The 25,900-nt window shown below is 39.1% G+C and overlaps 1 protein-coding gene across 2 annotated transcripts in view; it reads right to left on the reverse strand.

Annotated features, from left to right (window-relative positions):
* Window positions 1–25,900, reverse strand: part of PCNX2 (pecanex 2) — a 309,611-nt gene that overhangs the window by 200,697 nt on the left and 83,014 nt on the right. For both annotated transcript variants that reach the window (XM_050769598.1, XM_050769591.1), the window contains exons 13-15: window positions 20,382–20,553; window positions 10,979–11,089; window positions 9,748–9,839 (exon numbers count right to left, since the gene is read on the reverse strand). In XM_050769598.1, coding sequence (XP_050625555.1) covers window positions 9,748–9,839; window positions 10,979–11,089; window positions 20,382–20,553 — 375 coding nt within the window. The remainder of the gene's footprint in view (window positions 1–9,747; window positions 9,840–10,978; window positions 11,090–20,381; window positions 20,554–25,900) is intronic.

The raw sequence follows: 25,900 nt of genomic DNA on the forward strand, positions 1-25,900 counted from the left end.
AAATGAGTATTGTGTGTTTCAGGTTCACCACTGGAAAATACGAATGTTAATATCTTCCTTATTGATTACATAGAGATATAGTAAGGGGTAAATGAGAAGACGCTTGGGAAATTATTTTGTAGATTAAAGAACCGTTGATCTACAACGATCTTATATGCTGTGAATTGTTCTTTCAACTAGACAAACATATTTACACTTCAAGTGTGGTAGTGAGGATGCCACAAAAGGAAGACTGAAAAGATATAGATCTGGGATCTGGGGTGTGTGATGCGGAGTAAATTACTTAAATCTCTCTTTGGCTGTTCATTTTCTCATTTTAAATAATCAAATGAAGGAACTGGACTAGGAGGCATCTCAGGTCCACTTCAGCATTAAATAATATCTAGAACTGTGAGTTTGTTTTACATTTATAATTAGATTTTAAATCCTGAGTGCCTGTAAAGTAGCACGATGTTAGGCTGCAATCCTGTAGGACCCAGAAGAAATATGGGAAAAACTCTCCCGCAAGCAGTTGTTAAGGATACGTGGGAAACATTAAATTATAATAATGTGCTTCCACCTCTGGATCCCCTTGCCATCAATAAAAAAGAATCTCTTTGTAAAGGATAATAAAAAATAGAAATCATAGTTTATCCAGACACAGAAACCCCAGTTAATTAACTACTGAACTATTTCTCCAAGGAGCAAATATTCTGGTTGTTTCTGTATATCACTGTTGAATACTATTTAAGTCAATGAGGGAGTCCATTTATATGTTACTTGGTACCATCTTGGACAAGTCAAAGAGAATATGAAATTAAAAGAGGAATCAAATTATCTTTTCCTAATTAATATTCCAGAGGACAAAATTAACTCATGATCTCTGAATCTGCTTCTACCAAGTGATAATAATAAAAATTAAAGAAATAAACACATATAGCATGACCCATATGGAAAACTATATCTCTAGCAAGGCAGCTGACATGCTGAAATGGTTCACAAGGATCCATCAATCCATCACGACACACTAGAGATGAAAGGAAAAAAAAAATCAATTCCAGCAATGCAAAGAGTAAGCATAAAAGGTATAAACAAAAGCATCGTTAAACAAGAAGTAGAATCACAGCTTTGGGTAAGTGGGAGTTAGATTGAAGATGGGTGAGCTTTTCTTGTTTCCTGAGGACCCTCTTGACAATTTGCTAACCACATTCATTCAATTCACAGCATTTAATAGGTGCTGCATCTTAAAGCAGAGAGTCAGTCTGAGACCATTAGAAAACTCAGGACTTACAAATGAGAAGGGAGAAATTCAAATTGCTCTATTTTTACCAAAAGGTGTTTCAAAACATGGTTAGAACATTAAGGTTTTTCTTTTATTACAACAGACTATACTATTTATTGCAAGTGATCTTTGTTCTATGCTGAGCAAGGGAAGTCAATACCTCCCTGAGATGAAATAAACCTTCCCAAAGTACCCCAGTCTCAATTGGTCAAAAGCCTGTTTCAACACCTAAGTAAACCCCAGAGTCCTTGAAGTGTTTCTTTCCATCACAGAGTTAACAACGTGCTTTTAAAATGGAATCTGTTTACTCTGATTCGACAATTACTTACACCTATAACAAGCCATAAACTGAATAGAAAACAGAAATAAAAGTCTCAGCCCAGGATAGAGAATAGAGTTTATCTCTCGGGCTGGCTCTGATCAGTTGGCACTGGCTGACTGTAATACTTCCTGGGCAGCCCGAGGTACTACAGACCTCAGTTAGAAAAAAATGCTGTGATCAATTAGCAATGTCGGATATGAAAATGGAGCCACATTTGGGGAGGTAAGGGAATAACTGTATCTGTCCAGTAACTAGGTAAAAACCCAAGATACTCTATTTTTTGAATACCAGATTCTTCAGTAGCTTCTAAAACCCTTTAAGAATCTTGCAAGAAAAAGTTGTGTAACAATCTATGAATGCACATTACTTTTGAGAGTATCTGAGCTGATGATAATTGTGGGTGTTCAGCATGTGTCAAATGCATGTTAAGTTCCTGAGGAGAAAGGACTGTCTTTTCCTCCTCCCATATCTCTACACTACCCGGCAGAGCCATTGCTGAACAATAAATACGTGTTGACTATCACAGAATACGAACTTTTCAGCTTCTGCATCAGTTACAGAGAGCTTGCATGTTTCCATTTCCATCAATCAAGTATAATGATATTTACATCAGATGCTGTTTGCTATTCAGGGTTGCCAAGAAGGGTAAAGTGTGGTGGGGTCCCAGTCCAAATGGTATCAAGAACACCAGGAACTAGATCTCCCTCTTCCTAGAGCTCATTAAGTGTCCAATAAAATATTCAAGAAGAGAAAAGCCTGAACCCACACTGGGAACCAGAGCAAGTTACTTGTGTACAAGTCATAGACCCTGAGGAATTTATGCCAGACCTTGTATTACAGATGGGTCTAGAATGAAAGAAGATTGTACGGTCTGACTCCAACTCCTCTCTCCATTTGAAAGGCAGCAGTGTACTGAGGAAGTAAATAGGAAAAGACCTCTGCTAACATCACCTAAATGAGAGGCGGAAGGGCTGGCAGTGAGTATAGACCAAGGGGTTAACAGACATTTTATCACTTGGCCTTGCACATCTGTGGATGGGCAGTCTGCAGCAACTCCTGCTGTCGCAGAGGCGGCAGGATTTATTCAATCAGGTCATGGATGTAGAAGTTAGGGCCAGGAGAGTAAAACAGAGATAACTACTTTCCCAGGCATTTCATTCATATCTATTGCCTGTGATGAGCTTCCTGATATAACTACCCAAAACTCCATCAATAAGACATTTTCCCTGGGAAAATCATCTCTGAACTAGCAGTGTATTACTGAAACATGCTTTGTTTCATTTTCCTCTCTTCCTGTGTTTCAGATATGAGGTACTTCTGAAAAGATCTAGCCAAGGAGTCTTACAATTCCCTAACAGAAACCAGTTCAATTCTTTCTTGACTCTAAGACAGAAGTCATGAAGTCTAACATCAACGTGGGCAGCCAAGTGACATGTGGGTCAGGCCTAAAAGAATATAGGACACGATGAGACCCGTGAGCTTGTGGTAGCTGTGAGTTACTATTCAGTGTCAGCAGGTTGTTACCAAATGGGAAGGTTAGCCCAGTGTTGCCAGATCTTCACATTGTTTAAGAGAAGTAGGAGAATCGTATTTTTACACTGACTGTCCTAATATTAAATGTTGGCTGGAAAAAAAATTTAAACATTCTACAGGCCGAACACAAAACAGGTCTGTGAACTAACAAAGACGATACTAGGTGACCAAAGACACACTCTCACTGCGAAATGAGAAAAAAACACATGACAGAAAGCATTCTGAAAATGAGATAATCTCTTTAAAGGGACCACTTACAGAAGCTTTCTAAAGCATATTTACATCAAGAAGAAAAAATGTTTGGAAAATATCTGATTTCAAGTCTCAACTTTAAAGCTAAGCAACCAATTATGAAGGTCGAATAATATGAATGCCAAATTTCAAACTGCAATTTAGTAGTAGACCAAATAACAAACAATGCAGAAAATAAAATTTATCATTGTAAAATTAGGATAACAATAGTACTTGTCTCACAGTTATGCTATGTGAAGTAAATTATATAAAATATATATAATAGTGCAAAAAAATTTCTGGAGATCTGCTGTACAACATTATGCCTGTAGATAACAATACTGAATTGCACACAAAAAGTTAAAAGGATAGATTTCAAGTTAAGAGTTCTTACTGTAACAATAAATACATTTTAATCTGTATTTATTATTTATACTTATATATTATATATAATTATATATTATTTTAACACGTTTCAATAATATATAACATTTATGTTATTTGTTACTATAATTTATTATCAAACTATTTTAAATGATAATTTATATTTTATAAATCATATTTTATAACTAGTATATACATAAACTAGTATAATTCCTAGTACACAATAACTTCTCAATAAATATTTGTTAGTTTCATCATTCTTGAAATGAGAAACTCTAGAACTGTACCAGAACTCAAAGGAAAAATATAAGGAGAGGAAAATGATGAAAAAGAAATGAGAGACACGAAAAACAGCCAAAAGTTAAAGTCTGTGAAAAATTAAATCATATTATGTGAACAGAATCGACAATGTCATTAATCAAAACATAAGAGGGAAACTTTTCCTCTAGATAGAGTCTTCAATGTGAAAAGTGAAAATGGGCATGGTGCTCCAGAAAACTTAAGAAAGAGAACCACGCCTAATCATAGTCCACTAACTTCTTTTAAATTTCAGACTATAGGAAAGAATTCTACAAACATTCAAGAAAGAAATTTTAGTCCTATTGTTTTTCTCTTCAAAACTAAACACTGACAAGTGATGCCTCCAATTCAGATGTAGAAATCCACAGTGTCCTGCTCACAGCCTGACAACAAGAAAAAGCCAGATAATTTACAAAAATCTCAACTTTAAAATGACTGTGATTAATATGTCAAAGAATCTAGTGACAGAGATGGACATCATTCATGCGCAGATGGGTAATTTCAAAAGAAAAATGGAAACTATCTACAGACATCAAATAGAAATGTTGCTTCTTTGGTGAGTTTATCATCGGACTAGACACAGCAGGAGAAAGAATTGGTGAACTTCAAGATAGGTCAGTAAAATTACTAAAACTAAAACGCAAAGAAGGAAAAAAGAGTGGAAAAAAGACTATAGCATACAAATGATGTGGGGCAATATTAAACGATCTAACATGTATGTAATTGAAGACCCAAGAAGAAAAGAAAAATAGAATAAGGCAGAAGACATATTTGAAATGAGAATGGCTAGAGATTTTCCAAAACAACTCACAAATCAAAACAGTTCAGAGAATCCTAAGTAAAATAAAAAATAAACGCCATACACTTAGTAACAGCATTGTCAAATGGCTGAAAACAAAGACAAAGAGAAAATCTTAAAGGCAGTCAGAGAAAAACATTACTAACAGAGAAACAAATATTGGAATAACAGCAGATTTTTTTTATCAGAAATCATACAAGACAAAAGAAAATAGAACATGTTGAAAGTATTAGGGGAAAAAAGCTTTTAAGTAGAATTCTGTAACAGTGAAGATATTCTTCAAAAGTGAAGGCAAAATGAGATATGTTTCAGACAAAGGCTGAAAGTTTTATTACTAGCAGACCTGCACCATGAGATTTCTTAAAGTTCTTCAGACAGAAGAAATATGATGGCAAGCAGAAAGATGAATCTACACAAAGAAATGTACATTGCAGAAATTATTTTTTTAAATAATGTAAATGAAACATAATTTTAAAGATTTTTAAATATCTTTATGAGATAACTGACTGCTTAATGAGACTATAAAAGAACACATATTCCATCTAAGAGATCAACAAAACCAAATATTACTATATAAAAAAGTTCAGTAAGAACATGAGCTATTTTATATGAGCTCTTTTAGAATATAAAAGGAAACACTTTCCAATTCATTTTATCAAGCCATTACATAATATCAAAACAAGACAAAGCATTACAAGAAAAGAAAAATTAGGCCAGGGCCAGTGGCTCATGCCTGTAATCCCAGCACTCTGGGAGACCAAGGCAGGCGGATCACGAGGTCAGGAGATTGAAATCATCCTGGCTAACATGGTGACACCCCATCTCTAATAAAAAATACAAAAAATTAGCCAGCTGTGGTGGTGGGGTGCCTGTAATCCCAGCTACTCGGAAGGCTGAGGCAGGAGAATGGCATGCACCCAGGAGGCAGAGCTTGCAGTGAGCCAAGATCACCCCACTGCACTCCAGCCTGGGTGACAGAGTGAGATTCTATCTCAAAAAAAAAAAAAAAAAGAAAAAAAGAAAAATTAGAGAACTAGAAACTTCATAGACATCAAATTTCTCAACAAAATATTGGTAAATAAACTTGAGCAACAGCTTTAAAAGACGATATGGCATAACCAAATGGGTCCCATCCTTTAAATGGAATGTTGGTTCTACACTGAACAGTCAATTTATGTAATCCTTCCTATCAATCACTTTAAAAAAAATCAATATTGTCTTCTCAACAGAAGAAAAAAACAGTGACAAAATTTGACATCATTTATGATGACGACTCTCAGCAAATTGGAAATCTAAGGGAAATGACTCAGCCCAATAAAGGGCATCTGGAAAATTTCCATAGCTAACTTCATACTTAATGGTGAAAGACGTTTCCCCTAAACTTGGGAGCAAGGCAAAGATGTCTGATTTCAGCACTTTTAGTCGACATTGCTGTGGAGGTCCTAGCCACCACAATAAAGCAAGACAAAGAAATCAAAGGCATACAGGCTGTAAAGGAAAACAAAACTGTGTTTATTGACAGACATGACAATCTATAGTAGACAATCTCAAAGAAATTACTAAAAAGCTACCAGAATTAATATGTCTGCTAAGCAAGCTTGCAAGATATAAGCTGAAATATTACAAAATAAATTGTATTTAGTATTACTTAAAAATTGAAAATTTAAATTATAAAACACAATGCCATTTAAAATAACATATAATGCACAAAAAGGTGCAATAGTTGTAGGTTGAAAGATACCAAATATTCCTGACCTGAGAGGAAGTAACAAAGACAAAGATTGTGGTATATGAAACAATATACTATGTCCATGGATCAAAAAGTTACTGTTAAGATGTCAGTTCTCCCCAAATTGATCTACAAATCCATCATAACCCCAATGAAAATGTTTGCAAATTTTGGTAGGAATTGGCAAACATAGTCTAAAACTTACTTTTAAAGAAATATGACCTTTAATAGCAAAAACAATTTTGAAAAAGAAGAATAAAGTTGGGAGACACACCATCTGATTTCAAAGCGTATTATATAGCTACAGTAATCAAAACCGTGTAATACTAACATAAAAAAAGGCATACAGAACAGCGAAATGATTAATTTTTGGTCCCAAAGTTTCCATGGTAATTCAATGGAGAAAGGTTAGTGTTTTCAACAAATGGTACTAGTAAATCTCAACCTTCACTTCATATCATACACAAAAATCATCTCAAAAGAGATTTCAAATCTAAATATAAGAGCTACAACTATAAAACTTCTAGTACAAAAATATTTATGACTTAGTGTTAGGTAAATGTTTTCTAGGTAAGATATACAAAAATATAAACCATAAAATAAATATTAGATAAATTGGACTTCATTGTAACTAAAAATTTCTGCTTTTCAAAATATGCTGTTAAAAAAATGAGAAGACAAGCCACAGCCTGAAAAAAAAATGTGTGCAGCATATATCTGATAAAGGACTTGTATCTAGATTATGTAAAGAACTTTTATGTCTCAATAATATGACATACATATAATTTTTAAATGGACAAAAGACGAGCAAATTTTTCATCAATGAAGTTATACAAATGTCAAACATACAAAAAGATGTTCAACACTATTCATTATTAGAGAAATGCAAATTATAACTACCATTAGATACTGGTTCACACGAGAATGGATTTAAAAAAAACTGACAGTACTAAGTCTTAGCAAGAACCTGGAACACTTGGAAATCAAAGATTATGTGAGGGTAGGGAAATGAAAAATGGTACAGAAACTGGACAACAGTTTGGCGATTTCTTATAAAGTTAAATAAAAACTTACCATGTGATCTAGCAAGCTCACTCAGGTATTCACTCCGGATAAATAAAAGCATTGTGTGGGGAGGGGATTGACTGCAAGTGAACACGAAAAAATATTTCTGGATGGGGGAATGGTTTGTATCATGATTGTGATGGTGGTAACTTGTCTATACACAGTTGTCAAAATACATCTAACTGTACACTTGAAATTAGTGGATTTTATTGTATATATACCATGCCCTGACAGATTTGATTCCAAAGAAGCTTCAAAGACAGAATATCTGATGAATGGTGGCCAGAGGTTGGAGGTAGGGGAAGAGACTGACTACAAGGAATTCGAGAAAATTTTTTGAGTTGGTGAAAATGGTCTCATAACTTGATTGTAGGATTCTTTATTTATTTATTTATTAAAACTAACCAAACTGGACAGTTTTAAAAGCTGAGTTTTAAACCTGACTTTTAAAAATTAATGAACAAGCAAACAAATAATTCTAGAAGACAACAGAGCAATATACTAAGGTGCCTGCAGAAAAACACTTGTGACCCTAGAGTTGTATAGGCAGCCATTTCACCAAAAGACAGTGGAAAGATGTTCTCAGAAGCACAAGGACTCAGAAAATACCCATCCAAGTACTCTTCCTAAATGAAGTATACCTGGGATCCTATGATTGAATAAAGGAACATAAGTCAAAAGAAAGAATACCAGAAACACTGATTAGATAATTGTTGGTCTACATGATAGGATAAATGTGGTAACAAACAGGGCCACTACAAGCACATAAATTACCTTTGTATATTAGATAGAGAAACCTTCCTCCCAGGCCCTTCCCCTTTTTTCTGAAAGAAAATACCTATATGGTAGGAATAGAAGGAGCAAGATAAATAATTACTCCATTGATTACTGTACAATGTTGAAAGAGAAAAATGTTGAATTCGTTCTTTCACAAAGGGAAATAAACAATTATCTTTCTGCCACTGACACTGATCAGTTTAATAAGCTTTAAGTTAATCTTTTAAAAATGTGAGTTAAGAAATGTCATGTGATTTAGATTAAAAACACTTTGGAACATCGATTATTTTTATTTACTCCTTTACATTTAATTTTTGTTTTATAAAGGAGTACCTGTGGTTTAAACTATTAAACCATAAGTCCAGAAATATGTATAATATTAATTTATTTGTTACTGATTGAAGATGCCCCTGAGGACATTATGTACGCTATTATTTTTAGACTTAATGGCCACTCCACAGCTCTACAACACTGAAAACAAACAGTAGTGGTCCCGGCCTACGCAAACCCCTGCCCTAATTCCTGCTTCCTGAAGGCAATGGTTCTGCTGTTTCTTCTCCATATATACCTCCATATTTTCAAATAAAATACTTGTTGTGCTATTTCTTGATTTGTTTTTTTCCATTTAGATGTTATTTGCTGACTTTCTAATATGGAAGACAGGATTGGGAGCTCCTCCATCACACTTCACCTCCCCCATTCTTCCATTAGTGATATAACATGATGATTACTCAGATTACTACATAAATATGGTTCACAGCCGAGCTAGGTACCTACAATAGATACGTTTCTTGCCTGACGCAACTTTGCGTCTTCCTGAAGTTAGTGTTTATCTTGCTTTCTCATCATCTTAGGCTTCCCTTGCAGCCAGGCTAGGTTTGCATTTTCCCCTTCTGGGTAAGTCTATAGTCTGTCTGTTTTCTAGATTCTAACATTTTGTGGCTGTCATATCCTCTTCTGTCCTCTTGTCCATATAGCTTTAAGCAGTTGTATCCCTTTATTGTCTTTTGAGCGGTATTTCAGGAAGTGAAGGCAGACACATGGGTTCCATTGACCACCATGTTTAGCAGCAGCCCCTCCCAATGCCACTAACCAATCCTGGCAGAGAGACGTCTGCAGAGGGGAGGCCAGGCCAGGAGGTGGGGGGGGCCTTTCATATTAGGGCAAACTAGGCATCCTGACCCATCTTCTAACTACCGAGGCCTCGCTCAGCCACACAGTCACTCCCTGATTTGCACAGATCCTATTTCTCTTGTAATTTTGGAGAAAACATTTATTTGTTTAAAAAAATAAGTTAATTCAATGAGTCGAGGAGAAGGATGAGGGCCCATGGTCCTCACACCTACCTTCACTGCACTGAAGCAGACCGCGTGGAGCAGGGCGGCAGCCAAGAAGCTCCGGGCCACGCTGTAAACAGCCGAAGTTATCCCAGACACAGCTGGAACACAAACATCAACAGTTCTTTTCTTGACTGGCCATTCTTAAAATCAACAAATGTAAAACAGCGAAGAGATGGTTGCACATTCACATATAAGATGTTGCTGAAGGGGTAAAGAATACATCTATGGGATCCATCAGAAGGCACTGGGTGACTCATAGGTGCACGAAAGAGACTACCATTTAACTAAAAATTCAAGAGGAAAGTATTCAGAAAGAATGCTTTACAATGTTCTTAAAAGACTATGTGAATGTGTCAGAATGAAGGTAGGGAGACCTCATGGCTTACAGTTGAAAGCTGCTGGTCAAGGAAAAGGTCCTGGATAGCAATTTCAATAGAATAAATGGTAAGAAGAAGGAGGGAGGGAGAAGGCAGGAGGAGAGAGGAGACGGGAAAGGGAACAAGCAAGTGTCCCCACGTAGTGCGTGTGTGTGTGTGTGTGTGTGTACGTACGTGTATGTGTTATGGGGGTGGTAACAGTGATTGCATTATGCACATGATTTCATTTACTCTTTATAGCAACCCTATGAGGTCACTGTGTTTATTTCCATTTAGAGAATAGATGAGTAGGCTGAAAAGTTAAGCAATTTATGTCATGTCGTGAGATTATACCCACCTTGGCCTGAATCTAAAGTATGACATTTAAAAGGTCACAGTGATGGTTTAGGGACACAGGTCACCTGTCTCTGTGGGTACACACACAATACACAGCACAATGTCAACCCACAGGCTCACATTGATGCATTCCCAGACTTGAGCATGTATGTGCTCAAATACACACATACACACACACATACACTTTTATATCCACTCACACATGCTCACACACATTCACACACATGGAGTGTTTTTTTAGGGAATAGTTTGAAGGGCCTCAAACCTATTCCAAATCATAGAGAATTCTACCCTTCCTTGTCTCTGTGCTTATGCTCAAACAAGCTAAGTGGACCTCTTCCAATTTGGCTACGGGAAATCTGGACAGACCTATCATCACCCAGACTGATCCAAACTGAAGTCATTTAAATGCTCTGGACAAAGAAAACCTAACTATCTAGCCTCTCATCTCCTGCCTAAGGCTATTTAGTCCTTATCTGAACTCTAGATTCCTTTACAGGAAGAATAGAATGTAAACGACTTACCAGAACCACCAAAAAACAGCATGTCAATTTGCTCCAAAAGATAAATGCAGAAAGTGTTGATTTGCGGGAAGAGTCCAAGGAGGGAAATAGCAGGGAAGCAATATAAAAATACTGAAAATGAACAAACAAAATTGACGATAAGCTTGTGGGAACTGTGTTGCCAAAGCTCCTGCTGCAGTGCTGTCTCTCTCCCCTTCCAAACCATCCCACCCAGGAATACTGGAGGAAATCTTTTTTTTGAAATGGAGTCGCCCTCTGTCACCCAAGCTGGAGTGCAGTGGCACGATCTCGGCTCACTGCAACCTCCACAGACCAATGTCAGACTCCTCTCACCTGGAGGAAAGATCCTGAGAAAGACGTTCTGATGAAAGGAATGCACACAGCCCAGGACAGAACAAAGACTTCAGGGGTGGTGAGTGAGAGTACAATCATCTTCAGTTTGAAAGAGTAGACTTGGACATGGGGCAGATGAGGGGAAGAGAAAGGAAACTAGGAAAACTACAGGAACATAAAAAAAACACAGGACAGGCCAGGCGTGGTGGCTCACACCAGTAATCCCAGCACTTTGGGAGGCTGAGGTGGGCAGATCACCTGAGGTCAGGAGTTTGAGACCAGCCTGGCCAACATGGCGAAACCCCATCTCTACTGAAAAAACAAATACAAAATTTAGCCGGGCGTGGTGGCATGTGCCTGTAATCCCAGCTACTCGGGAGACTGAGACAGGAGAATCGCTTGAACCCAGGAGGCTGAGGTTGCAGTGAGCCGAGATCATGCCACTGTCCTCCAGCCTGGGCAACAGAGCAAGACTGTGCTTCTCAGACAAAAAAAATCACAGGATAGTAATTACGGAAATCTCTTCCTGCATGCGAGAGGAGAGCAAAAATTGGGGCCAAGGAGTGTCCTTGCTTTGCGCTTCTGTACCCTCAAGCACTTGAGTAACTCGGAGTCTGTTACATCCTAAATACCAACTGGAAACTCAGAGTTAAGTCAGAGCTCAAGGCTGTCAAGTGGGAACTACCTGACTCAGCACTGGGTGATAATGTGACATGGATTCTAGGGTAGATGGATCACATGGTAGACGAAGGTGCTCTTGGCTGAGGAGAGGGAGCTTATGCTACCTCCCATCAGAATGATGCAATTGCAGAACTGGAGAAAACGTGTGTAGGTTATAATTCAATGTTTCAGAGAACTATTTTGTTAGAGGAGGAAAACTACAGTAGAGCTGCATTTTACAGCAACTTTCCTACCGTTGCCTCTTGCTTAATTCTACTGAAGCTGGGTTTCAGAGAAACATAGAAACTCCCATTAGCAGTGCCATAAGACATCTGTCTTCCTTTCTGTCCCTGATCATTGGGTTGTATGTCAATGAAGTTAGGTACTGGTAAACCTTAATAAAACTAAGAAAATTTGATTTGAAATCCAATATGTCTAGACGTTGGAACTATGTCCTAAAATATGCACAAACCACGGTGAACAATGGGAGGAGGATGGTAAGTGAGGCTGTTTCAGCTATTTCTGAAAAATGGGAAATGTTAACTTCCCATAGTGGCGTTGTAAGGATGAGAGCATTTGCACAACCCATTCTCTGAATATTTGATTAAAATAGTTGCTTAATGTTATTGCGTTATTTAAAACGGGCACAATAGCACCTTTGGCCATAAGATGGTAAATAATATTGCATGGACTTAGTTCTTGCTTCTCTCTTGTCCTTTTTCTGAAATGCTCCTTGTTTCGGGTTGAATTCTGTTCCCACAAAAGATGTTGAAGTTCTCTTTTTAAAAGTTGGTATGTAACGAACCTGCATGGTTTGCACATGTATCCCAGAACTTAAAGTATATTTAAAAAAAAAAAAAAAAAAAGATGGTTTGCACATGTATCCCAGAACTTAAAGTATATTTAAAAAAAAAAAAAAAGTTGGTTAAAATTCACTATAGAACAAAGTACTGAGGAACTGTTCCAACTCTTTGTGAAAGAAAAATTTTATGTCATGAACATGGCTATCTATGACAGTAGGGGCTGTGGTTGGTGTTGGTGCTATGTTTTGATACAGGTGGTGATTTTGTTGTGATAATTTTTGTGGCAAGATTTCAACTATATTGTAAAAAAGTAGAGCACCCGAAAGCAGTTTATTTTTCAATCAATGCAGACAAAAAGGCACAAATACTGATATGCTAGACATAACTATATAAGACATAATTTCTTTTGCAGTTTCCATAGAGAGATACAAGAAATAAACAGAAATTTGATTACAGAACATATAGTCATGAACATAGAAATTTTAATCCACAAAATTCCATAAAATTTCAAACAAACTGAGAAGAGCTTCTCTTTACTTTGGGGTCAAAACCCAGCAATGACAATTTTGTGCTATGCTATATCTGCCAATTCCAGATCGGGGCAGAGGGAAGGTCCAATGAGATCTCTTATTTACCTTTCAAAATGCTGTATGCCTGGGTGACAAAGACTACTCTGAGAATGAAGAACTACAGAGAAAAGTCTAGGTGTGGAATCACATCAAAGACAAAGCCAAATATTGGGAGCTATTTGGTAAATCAAGGATAAAGAGGTATTCTGTATAAGAAATACATTAGCCAATGCAACAAAACCCAAAGAAGTGAGAAGAATTAGGAGACAGTGAAAAATGGCATGAGGAAGATAAAATGGTAAGAAATACCAGAAAGTCATCCCCGGAGATGCTCTGGCTGTGGGTGTAGAATTGGAACTTAATGAAACAATACAGGAAGAACAGCAGTCAACAGAGAGGCCCATGCACTAGATCCTCTCCAAAACATACTGGAGGAGGAAAGCTCTAGTCTTTAAAATAAATGTCGTGGAGGTGGAATGGGAGGAAGAGGGAGTCCATGTGTCTCATCTGTCAGGTTGCACTGAACGTGAAGGAAAAAGCAGCCAAATGCTTGTTATGTTACCAGGACTTTAGGAAAATGACACTTGAAATTGCTGAAATTATTTTGTTCTTTTTTTTTCCCAGAAGTGAAAAATTAAAGTCTTTGTGGCTGTTCATAATTTTCCCTGTGAACAAACATTTTCTGTTAGCACACTGAGTGGGTCTATAATTTTCTCTCTCTTCTTTCTAACTTTTTATTTTCCTTAATAATTATAGTCAAGGCAGAAACTTCTGGCACAGTTCCATTTCTTTTTAAGCAAAATTCATAAATAAAAATATAGTAGCTTAAGCTACTTTTTATCAAATGTGATTTGATTTATCACATTTTTATCAAATGTGAGTGATATGAATTACCATATTTGCAGGTCTGAGGGGCAAGCAGGCAGAATTAAAATGGCACAGAGATAAAACTAAAGCCTCTGAAGTCAATGTGAATGTATATATTGTGTGTCTTCAATATGCTCTATCTGTGTATTAACTAATTGACCTCATACGGACTGAGGTCAAGAAATGAGCCTTTAAACAAGACATAGAAATGGGACGTCTGGGTGTTTAGGGAAAGGTGAGTACAATCCAGTAATTGGTTCTAAAACTTCCACTCATCTCCAAAGTTACAATCTCCATTATTGAAGATGCATTATTGTTGTCAGGGATTTATAAACGTAAGGACCAAAAATGTAACATAAAACTCTCAGGTCTGAGAAAAACAAAAATAAAAAACACAGAGCAGTGGCCATTTGATAAAGAACCCATCCAGTGCTTGGACCCGGGCTACAACTGATGGACCTTTCATCTTGCCTGAAGTTTTTCCACGCCAGAGAACTCATTTCACTAAGCAACACCTACTCTACTGTGGGGCAGCTCTAACCCAAACCGTTTCACTGGCTTCTCTGTACTGAGCTGTAATCCACCTGCTATCTGCTGGAACTAGTTGTTACGGCTACAAAAGAGAATAAAATCCCTCCCCTTCAACCTGGCAGCATTTTAAGGATCTGAAGCTATTGTGGGTACCTCTAGCACTCAAGTGTTTCTTCCCTGGGTTGGACATTCCCAGTTCCATTACCCAGTTTCCAGACCCCATATAGGCCATGTGGCTACACATTCCTCCAGGCACACTCTAGTTTTGTTACTGCTCCTTTTGAAATATGGTACTAAGAATCAGAGACCTTTTGGCTTTCTCACCCATAGGATAATTTCAAAGCCAGTCTCACTCAGAGGCTTTTGCTGAAGCTTCCCAAATGGAAAGTAATGTAAATTCCAGCCAGAGGTCACCAGTCTCTGACTGAACACAGGAAATGACTGCGGACGAATAACTTTCACCTTATTCCTGGGAATAAAAATAAAGAACATTTTTTCTTATAATGAAAGGAAAAGTGCACAGAGTAATATTCTGAACATATATGAGGGATCATAAAAGAAAAAGAAATTACGTAGGAATATCATTCTGTGCTTCTACCTCCTTAATTCACCTGAATTTCTCCTCCTTCAATCATCTGACGTTTCCTTCTTCTCTGAGATGCTTCTCTCCTCGCATTATACATGACAAGGAGTTTCTCCATCCTTCCCACCTGCCCCATGTCCACCTGACTCCTCTCATACCACTGGCTCAGGCATTTGATCTCTTCTGCACAAGGAGGCAAAAGGAGCTGCTGATACTGGACTGGCCTTGCTCCTTGTCTGGCCCTCTCCTCTGCCCCTCCTCCCGCTCTGACAGGGTGATGGTTTAATTGCAGAAACCAGGAGTGGCAGTGGGTAACCGAAACATCACCAACAAGACACTGCTCTAGGAAACACTCCAAGCTCCCTAGCACCGGCCAGAGGAGGACCACTTGCACCCAACACAGCATGAGAAGCACGATAAATCCATGGGAAACGATGTCACATGGACGTAATTCTTCCTTCTGCCTTGTCCTTTTTCTTAAACGCTCCTCATTATGGGCTGAATTATGTTCCCATAAAAGGTGTGGAAGTTCTAACTCCCAGTAACTCTAAATGTGACCTTGTTTGGAAATAGGGTCTTTGCAGATTATTGAGTTAAGCTGAGGCCCTTAGGGTCCACCTGGGCCCTAATTCAATATGACTGGTGTCCTTATGAAAAGGAGAAATTTGGACATAGAGGCACACACGCATACAGGGGAGACCATATGAACACACAGGAGAAGAATGCCATCTACAAGCCAAGGAGAGAGGCCCGGAACAGGTCCTTCTTTAGCGCTTTCAGAGGGAGCATGGCCTGGACAACACCTTGAGTTTGGACTTCTGGCTTCTAGAACTGCAAGACAATTAACTTCTGTTGTTCCAAGCCACCCAGTGGGGAGTACTTCGTTATAGCGGCTCTAGGAAGCATTACACTTCCTAGATCTGTACACTTCCTTTTCCTCCTAATAACCTTTTGTTTTCTCCTAATGTTTTTCTTCTCTCCTTTCTAGTTCCTCCATATAGCAGTGGCAGCAGCTTTAGACTGCTTACATCCCTTGCTAGTGGAGGGAGTAGAGAGAATAAGGTCCACAAAGAAGAAATGACTTTCAGTTGCCCTTGTGTTCCCTCATAAAGTCAGAAAAATAGTGTAAGCCTCTACCTCTTTCCTTTCTCTCCCATTTGTTGTAAATTTGTTTCGCAACCGTTTCCTGCTCAGTGCAAATTTGTATGTTTAACACATTCATTCCATAGGGATTGCTATTGTTCTATTTTTCTATTTATCTTTACCCCAGAAGTTATTTAATCAGCTTGCTGGATTTTTTATCGCCATTTTTACTTGTCACTGTTGACAAGCAAACAAAAATATGTATTAGGGAGAAGCTTTAATGAGGGAAAGGGAATTCCAGTGAAAAAGATAAGAATGTTCCCTCTCCAATCCCTAATGAAATTGATATAAAAACTAAAATAAAATAAGAATACGCATACCTAGTAGGATATTCTAGAACAAGGGTTATTGCTAAAAGTAAAATCTTAGACTTTTACCAATTATTTAAGACATTAAGGTCTTACTTTTTGAGCTTTAATAACATCTCACATTCCAATGCCATTGTAAGTTGACCACACCAAGACAACTACACTTATTCCAAAGTTGACTTTTTTACAGTAGTAAACAAAAATTTTAAAAACCAGGAATGGGGGAGAGACCAATGTACATAAAAGCAATTTGTAAATGGAAGACACATCATGCTTTTCGTGCCCCCAAACTTCTTTCTACAGAATTATTGGCAAAGGCACTTATTAAGTCCCTACTTATTCTAAGTGCTGAGTTAAACGGTCCAAATGGACTGTAGCCTTCTCTGACTTATGAATGGGAAGTATTCCGAAAGTTATTGTACATTAATCTCCTTAGTACTTAAAGCAGACTTTCGGCCAGGCATGGTGGCTCACGTCTGTAATCCCAGCACTTTGAGAGGCCGAGGCGGGTGGATCACCTGAGGTCAGGAGTTCGGAACTAGCCTGGCCAACATGGCAAAACCCCATCTCTACTAAAAATACAAAAATTAGCTAGGTATGATGGCACGCGCCTGTAATCCCAGCTACTCGGGAGGCTGAGGCAGGAGAATCGCTTGAACCCAGGAGGCAGAGGTTGCAGTGAGCCTAGATCGGGCCACTGCACTCTACTGGGCAATAGAGATGGACCCCCTCTCAAAAAAACAAAAACAAAACAAAACAAAAACACAGACTTTTATATTCATTAGTTCATCCTTTCAACAGATGTTTATTTAGTGCCTCTAAACGCCAGACACTGCTAAGGATTCAGTGGTAAGAAAGTAGGCAGGGTCTCTGCCTTGCCTTTTCTGAGCAAATAAGCTAGTGAGAGAGACAGGCATTATTTCAGTATTAACAATGCGAGCAGATTGCTAGAAAATGGACTAAGGACTATGAAAGTGTGGGTAGTGAGAGGACAGACAATGGGGTCAAACTTACGGAAATAAGGTGTTATAAGCCAGCATAATGAAGGACAGGGGAGGCCGCAAAACAGCTTCCGAATAGAAGGAACACACTGTGTGAGACAGAGATGAGAAGGGACCACACAATGTGTGATAAGGAGGTGAGAAGGGGTCACAGTAGTTACGTCTCCAGCTCAAGCCACAGATCCCTGTGACCTGTAAGAGGTGGCACTCTATCAACACTAACCCACATTCAAGATGCCAGGAAAAGGTGGTTGGGGGTGCCCAAGATGGAGTGTGGAGTGCAGAGAGAGAAAAGGCAGCATTTTGACATAGACAACTGTTTCTTGGACATCTTCCAAAATTATTTTATGCTTTCTCCTTCTCTAATCTCCAGGTCCTCGTGTGCCCTTGAGCTGTGGACTCCAACACTGCTGTTTGCAAAAAGAAGATGGCAGGAAAGGATGGCCCTGCAAAGTGTGCGATCATGAGTGAGCATCTCTGTCTACTCAAACTGTGATTTCTTCATTGCAGCCGACTTAGTGAGGAATATGGGTGTGCTAAGTTATAAAATAATAAGAATGACAGAAGGCCTTTCTTGTGTATGTGTTTGCTCCAACCAATAGGACTGAAAAAAAAAGTAAACTAAAAAAATCAGGAAGGATAGAAGCAAATATTCTTGGGCAGGAGGGCACTGACTGGGAGATCAAATTATGGATCTGTTATTTTTTTCCCAACATGTTTGTGTTTACTAATTGAACTCAGAGGTTCTCCGAAGCATGGTGCGTAACCCTTTGGCATTAAGAAGCTACTCTGGCTGGGCACAATGGCTCACGCCTGTAATCCCAGCACTTTGGGAGGCTGAGGTGGGTAGATCACTTGAGGTCAGGAGTTCAAGACCAGCCTGGCCAACATGGGGAAACCCCATCTCTTCTAAAAATACAAAAATTAGCCAGGTGTAGCGGCACATGCCTGTAATTCCAGCTACTTGGGAGGCTGAGGCTGGAGAATCACTTGAATCCAGGAGGTGGAGGTTGCCGTAAGCCAAGATTGTGTCACTGTACTCCAGCTTGGGAGACAAAGTGAGACACTGCCTCAAAAAAAAAAAAAAAAAAAAAAAAAAAGAAAAAAAAGAAGAAGCTACTCTGCTTCTCACATGATGTAATAGGAAAAGATGTGTTGAGGATGCATAGAAAGGGGGGCTTGTGGTGGGTTGGGCATGGGGGGAGTAAAGAGTGAAGAGTTCAGTACCAATGCAGCAGGAAGAGGAACAGGAAGCCGGAGGGTGGAGTGCCTACCAGGGTTTTCACCTATAAGGAGCACAAACAAAGCTTACACCATACCTGGGCATCTCCCTAGTTCCACTAGAGAGATTCGGGAGGGCTGTCACGGAGGTTGGGAAAGGATGATGTGGGACCAGAGGCTTTGACAGTCTCTTGAGTAAGATTTCTAGCTGGCAAGCGAGAGATCCAGCTAGTGATGTTGGTAGAAGCTACCCTTTATCAACTCAGCTGGTCAATGTGATCACAGACAATAACAAACTGGCAGGTGTGCAAACCCCTGGACGTCTCTGCAAGAATTCTCAGAGCATATGCAGTCAGGTCAATACCAGAGCAACCACTTTGCATAATAGGGACAACAACAGCTGATGCTTGGTGCCCAGCACTGCTCTCTATGTCAAAGTATACCAACTCATTGAAAACTTTCAGTAATTTCTGAGGTGGCTAATATTTTTGCCTTTATATCACAGTTAAGTTTTGCTCAAAGTCATATACTTAGTAGGGTGGCAAAGCTGGAATTCAAACCATCAGCAGTTTGGCTCCAGAGTCAGGACTCAAAACCATGCAGGTGACTCGTTTAAACAGAGCATTTTATATCAAATACTGCTTCAACCTTAAGTCAAGCAAAGGGATTGGTGGAAGACTGGGTGATCTGAGTATCCAGGTCTCCGCCTGGACTGAGAACCATGCCCACTCATGCTGCTACCCCGATGGCAAAACCATCCCCAGCAGGAACCATAACAACTATTCTGCAGATGGGCATTTTTTTTTTATTTGTTTATTTATTTTTGAGAAACAGTTTCACTTGTTGCCCAGGTTGGAGTGCAATGGCGTGATCTCGGCTCACCGCAACCTCCGCCTCCCAGGTTCAAACGATTCTCCCACCTCAGCCTCCTGAGTAGCTGTGATTTCCAGCACGCGCCACCATGTCCTGCTAATTTTTTTGTATCTTTTTAGTAGAGACGGGGTTTCACCATGTTGGCCAGGCTGGTCTTGAAATCCTGACCTCAGGTGATCCACCCGCCTCAGCCTCCCAAAGTGCTGGGATTATAGGCGTGAGCCACCGTGCCCAGCCCAGATTGGCATTATTACAATGGGCATTATTATAACGAACATTATATTGCTACAACTTCTTGGTCATAAATATCAAAATCCTTTAAAAATAATTCCACAGTTGGATGCCTTGAGGCTTGGGCTCCCAGACAGTCTTCAGTAGATACGCGAGCCAAGAGGAAAATACACATCTCTTCACTCAATAATGAAGTAAGGAAGCTTAGAAATTCAGAAGACAAGGGCAAGACATACCCCCACCCACCATATTCTTCCCCACAAGCCCGTAATTAACTCACCTATTAGGTAGTCCCTAGCTGATTGGAGAAACACTGGAGAGAAGAGCTTCAGGCCATACACAATGTAACTGGGAGGGTGCCTGGCTTTGGCCCCTGTATCAAGAAGCAAAATAAGGCCACACAGCACACAAAAATAGATTGGTCTGCTATATGTTATGATTTGGTTGTGTCCCTAGAAAACAAACACAATTTCTGAATGGTACCTTTTATTTTGATTAAATGACAAAAGCCTCATAATTAGTAATTTACACTATATCTTATAACTTATACCATATAACACATTTTCCCCCAACCACCACAATTCATACACACACACACACACACACACACACACACACACAAACAGGAACAAAAGAAAAGAAAAAAGTCTGATTCTTATTCTGCCAAACCAGAATAAGACTATCAAAAAAAAGTTATGCCTATCAATCTCAACAAGATTTACCTGAAATTTTAATTACCATCCTGAGAGAAAATCTAGATCTAATTCAATGCTTTCCCCAACAGTGAAACTTCCATTCATCTTGTTCATTTCAAGTGCAAAACTAATTTAAACCACTGTTTGCTCTACACTTGGGTGCCACTATTAATAAGAAATAGAATTATAATTTGTGGGCTTTAATTTCCTAGTATCTTAGAAAGCAAGACCATATGGGTACAAAGTTATACCTGCAGAGATTACATAAAATGTCTCAGTGTAGCACAGTGGAGTCATTCAGCTTAAAAAATGTCTTATTTATACTATGTACAAAGCATTTCCCTGTGAGGGGTACCAAATATTTAGCAGACCTGATCTTATCCCTATACCTATTGTTATGAGGCAAAGTAGAATTATTTTTTATTCTTCTTGAATGGATAGAAAAATTAAGGAAAAGATACAACATCAACTTTCCAGGGCAAAAGCCAACAAAAAATTTACATCTCCTAAATCAATGCACAAATTTATAAGATTCAGGGGAGAAAACACAATGAAAATGAATTGGGAAAAATGTCTTTTGCAATTCATGAACTGCCTCGAGTGTAAAAAGGAAGGATTAAAGTGATATGGTTTCAGATGTGAATTTTTAAAGTCACTGCCTTGAACATGTTATATTTAGAAATGCAATTTAAATTGCCACTGCTTCTATAATAGAAATCGTCCTATTCTGAGACCATCTTTTAAGAGGAAGGAAAACACAGTCTGTCCATGGAGGCTGGCTATGTTTGGCCCAGAGTCCAGGCTCAGTCTTAAGAATACTTCTACTCTTATGAAATTTCCTTTTGAATCCAACTAGGTCGCAGATTAATGGGTATGGGAATACTTTTGTTGCATTTTTTAAAACTGAAACTAAAGCCCACGTTCCATCTAAATGCATTTCTCATCAAGTGAATAGCAAAATAAATTTGTTGGTATAAATAACAATGCAGTATACAAATACACACGCAAATGAGACATTTCCTCAAACTGGCATGGTTTAGGAAATATAATTAAATAGCTACTTTCCACTTGCTCTGAGTTTTTTCTTGTATTAAAAGGTTAAAAATACATTATTCTAAAAATTAAAAGTCTTTGGCCTTTAACCAGTCTGAGATATTATTCTGAATCTTCCAAGTCAAACTTTACTGGGCATGGGGAGGTTTTCTTTGTATCTGTAATTTATGAAACAAAACTTACAGCACTGTTACAGAGAGCCTGCCCTCATCACCATGTTCCTGCGCTACCACATTTTCCCATCCTGTGTTTTGGGTCCCTAAACTATAATAAGCATTTTGCTAACGCAAGGCACATAAACCACTTTTTTTTTGAGACCCAGTCTCACTCTGTCGCCCAAGGCTAGAGTACAGTGTTATGATCTTGGCTCAGTGCAACCTCCATCTCCTGGGTTCAGGTCTTTCTCCTGCCTCAGCCTCCCAAGTAGCTGGGACTTTACAGGCACCCGCCACCATGCCCTGCTAATTTTTTGTATTTTTAGTACAGATGGGGTCTCACTATGTTGGCCAGGCTGGTCTCAAACTCCTGATCTCAGGTGATCCGCTCGACTCGGCCTCCCAAAGTGCTGGGATAACAGACCTGAGCCACTGTGCCTGGTCGCTACTTCTATTTGCCTCAATTTCTGAGAACACCTGCTAATAAAATGTCCCTGCTCTTCAATACCTACTTCCACGTATGAATGAATCATCAAATCTCCTAAGGACTGATTTTTTAATTTTTTCAATAGAAAAATTCCAGTAGCTCCACCAGCTAAAGTCTGATCATAATCTCTTAAAAACTCACTTGACACCATCAGTCCCCATCTGCTTTTAACCTTAAAATACACTGTGGGGAGCACCAATGGAATTCAGCTGTGGAGCATCTTGCAAGGCTATTGCACAAAAGCAGATCTCTGTGCACATTTGCATTTTCCATCAGCCCTACCTCCATAAGCCATCTCATGACCCAAGTGCTAGTCTCAGTGCAGAGAAGGAGCAAGGTTCAAGACTCGAACAAAAACTCCAGGAGTCCTGCCTGTGGCAAGCAGCAGTGTGTGTGGCTAAGTGATGAGGCCATCCTAATTATCCTCTTAGAGACAGTGGAAGGGTCAGCTCCTTCGAATGTTCTGTTGTTGTGAAGGCGGGGAAAAGGTTTTTGTTGTAAGGGAGCTGGGGTGTCTGGGAAAATTGTAGAGGCGCATGGCTTAGCCTCAAGGGGAATCACCTGAGGTCTGTGCACAGCCTGGCCAGGCTGCCTCCATCCTCCCTCTCAGCTCTGCTGCATGTGCCAGCTCCAGGCTTCATTCCCCGGAACAGCAGACAGCCCCTGACACCTGCTGAGTTGACAGATGTTCCTGTCTCTCCCACATTCAGCATTTTTTTATTTTAAAAAAGAAAAAATCTTGCTTTGTCACCCAGGCTGGAGTGCAGTGGCATGATCATAGCTCACTGCTGCCTCCCTCTCCTGACCAGCTACTCTTTTTGACAACTGATGTAAAACGACAACAGCCACAACAGCTAATGTTTGTCTGGCCTTTCCTGCATCCCAGGCACTGAGTGTCCTACGTACTTCAAGCGTATTCATGTAGCAAACCCTCAGAACACCCTGAGAAGCACATACTATTCTCCTTTTGATAAGACTAAACTGAGACATAAGGATGAAGAAACTGTCCCAGGCCTCACGCACAGAAAACAGCAGGGCAGAGTAAGGACTGGAGCCCCATTTGCCTGGCTTCCTCCACCGACCATGGGGAGGCATACATGTGGCACTGGATTCTCCAGACCCAAGGACTCAGCCTGACATCACAAAATTTCATTCATAATCGTCACTCTTTAAACACAGAATGTGAACGTTACTCATGTGAAGCAAATTCAGAGAATGAGGAAAGCGTCTGTGATAGTCTTAGGGTGTCAGTTTTTGCAAAGGACTCTGGGCAGAGAACAGGGCTCTTTACCTGCAGAAGGTGTAGAAAGCCCAGACATTCCCTGCCCGTTTCTCTGCTGTTGCCCTGTGACATGATGGTCACGTACGTTGAAGTCTCATCACTGCCACAAAGGTTTGCTGTGTTTTATGGTTTCTCACAATGGTGTCGGTTAGTTTAATTAAACATTATTTTCTGGTAGTTGTTGATGATTTCGTTTTTACTTTAGCTTTAGCAGTTCACTTGTACATTCAGAGCCATCCTAAACGTTCGTAATGCTCTTTGGTTCCCGTTGTATGTGGGTGGAGCAAACAAGGACAGCTGGGGATGGGCACCCATCACCCCACTGCGACCCTAAACAGCAACTATTTTATGATCCACACTTTGTATATACAAGAGAATTCGAAATATTTTAAAGAATTCTCTTTGTATGGAAGAGAAGCAGCAGGCAAAGGGTTAAATAATTCTCAACCGGTTACTATTGAGATATTAAGATGCAATGTCAATTTAAATATAGCAGAAATGTGATAGGCTACTTTAAAAATTGAAAAGAAATAGGCAAATACGATTGTTTAAGCTTAGTTTATCGTTGAATTCTACAGAACAATTTATGTTAGGTTCAACTTCGTAACTTTCAGATCTGTGAACCATGACAAAATGGCAGATGCAGTTGTCCAGGCAAGACAGCAGTGAAATGGGCATCAAAGTGTTCATCAAGTGCTTCCAGGGCACTCCATTCTGCTACCTCCTAGTTCATGTATTTTCCTCCTGTCTCAGCACTGCCCTCAAAGGCAGTGAAAGAGAGCAGAAAGAGTGGTGATCTACATTCTGCCTTTAATCAATGGTAGACATTAAGTATCATTTGCAATGGTTTCTGTTTTAAATAGTACCATTTTGAACAAAGACACAATTGAATATTATTTGAGAACTTTTCATCAAGATCCACTAAAACTAAGTTGACCTTCTTATTTCTTAGGATTGAGTATTGGGAAATTATTTCATGTCATTCAAAATCATTCCTCTGATAAACCCTACGTTGGCCAGGTGATCAAAGTCAACATCAGCAGAGACAAATCATACTGATAACTTGTCCCGTTGATGTGATGTGATCCATGTAACATGTTACCTCTGTGGTTTTCCTCCTGAAATCCATAATCCCATTCTTACCATGAGATAAACATCAGAAAAATCCCAACTAAGAAATGTGTATAAACTACCTGACGAGTCCTCAAAACTGTCAAGGTCATCAAAAGCTATTAGTATATTGCCAGTCTATGTTCCTCGGATTTCTTCCAGTATCCACCTCACCCTATATATTTTTAAGTTGCCCAGAAACTGTTTCCTTTTAGAATCAGACTAATTTTTTTTCAGGCTTAAGGAAAATCTGAGAAATTATCACAGCCAAAAGGAGCCTACAGAGACATGGTAGCTATTATAACGTAATTTGGTGCCCTGGATGGGAACCTCAAGCAGAAAAAGGATATTAGGTAAAAACCAAGAAAATCTGAATAAAATGTGGACTTTAATAATAATGTATCAATATTGGTCCATTAATTGCAACAAATGTATAATATTGTGACTAATGCACGAAGTTAATACAGTGAAACTAAGAATGGGGTATACAGACATTCTCAGTACCATTTTCCCAATTTTTCTGTAGATTTAAAACTATTCTAAAATAAAAGGTTTACTTACAAAAAATAATTCCTAATACTTTCTATATAACCTGAAGTAGATACCAAATGTCTTCACTGAATAGTAGCAACAGTTAATTGAATAGAATGCATAACAAGCTGTAGCCCTCACTCTTTGCAGTTTGTACTGTAAGGAATCAAGACACATATGTAAAGAGGAAGGAAACATTTACAGAGGACTTAGTACACTTAGTATACTCTAGTATACGCTAAAGCCTGTACTGGGCATACTACATACATTGCCCAGTGCGCTCTTTTTTTTTTTTTTTTTTTTTTTTTTTTTTGAGACAGAGTCTCACTCTGTCACCCAGGCTGGAGTGTAGTGATGTGATCTCGGCTCACTGCAACCTCTGCTACCCAGGTTCAAGCGATTCTTCTGCCTCAGCCTCCCGAGTAGCTGGGATTACAGGCACCTGCCACTGCGCCCGGCTAATTTTTGTATTTTCAGTAGAGACGG

This window comes from Macaca thibetana, chromosome 1 (assembly GCF_024542745.1).
Source record: "Macaca thibetana thibetana isolate TM-01 chromosome 1, ASM2454274v1, whole genome shotgun sequence".
Taxonomy (NCBI): Eukaryota; Metazoa; Chordata; class Mammalia; order Primates; family Cercopithecidae; genus Macaca; species Macaca thibetana.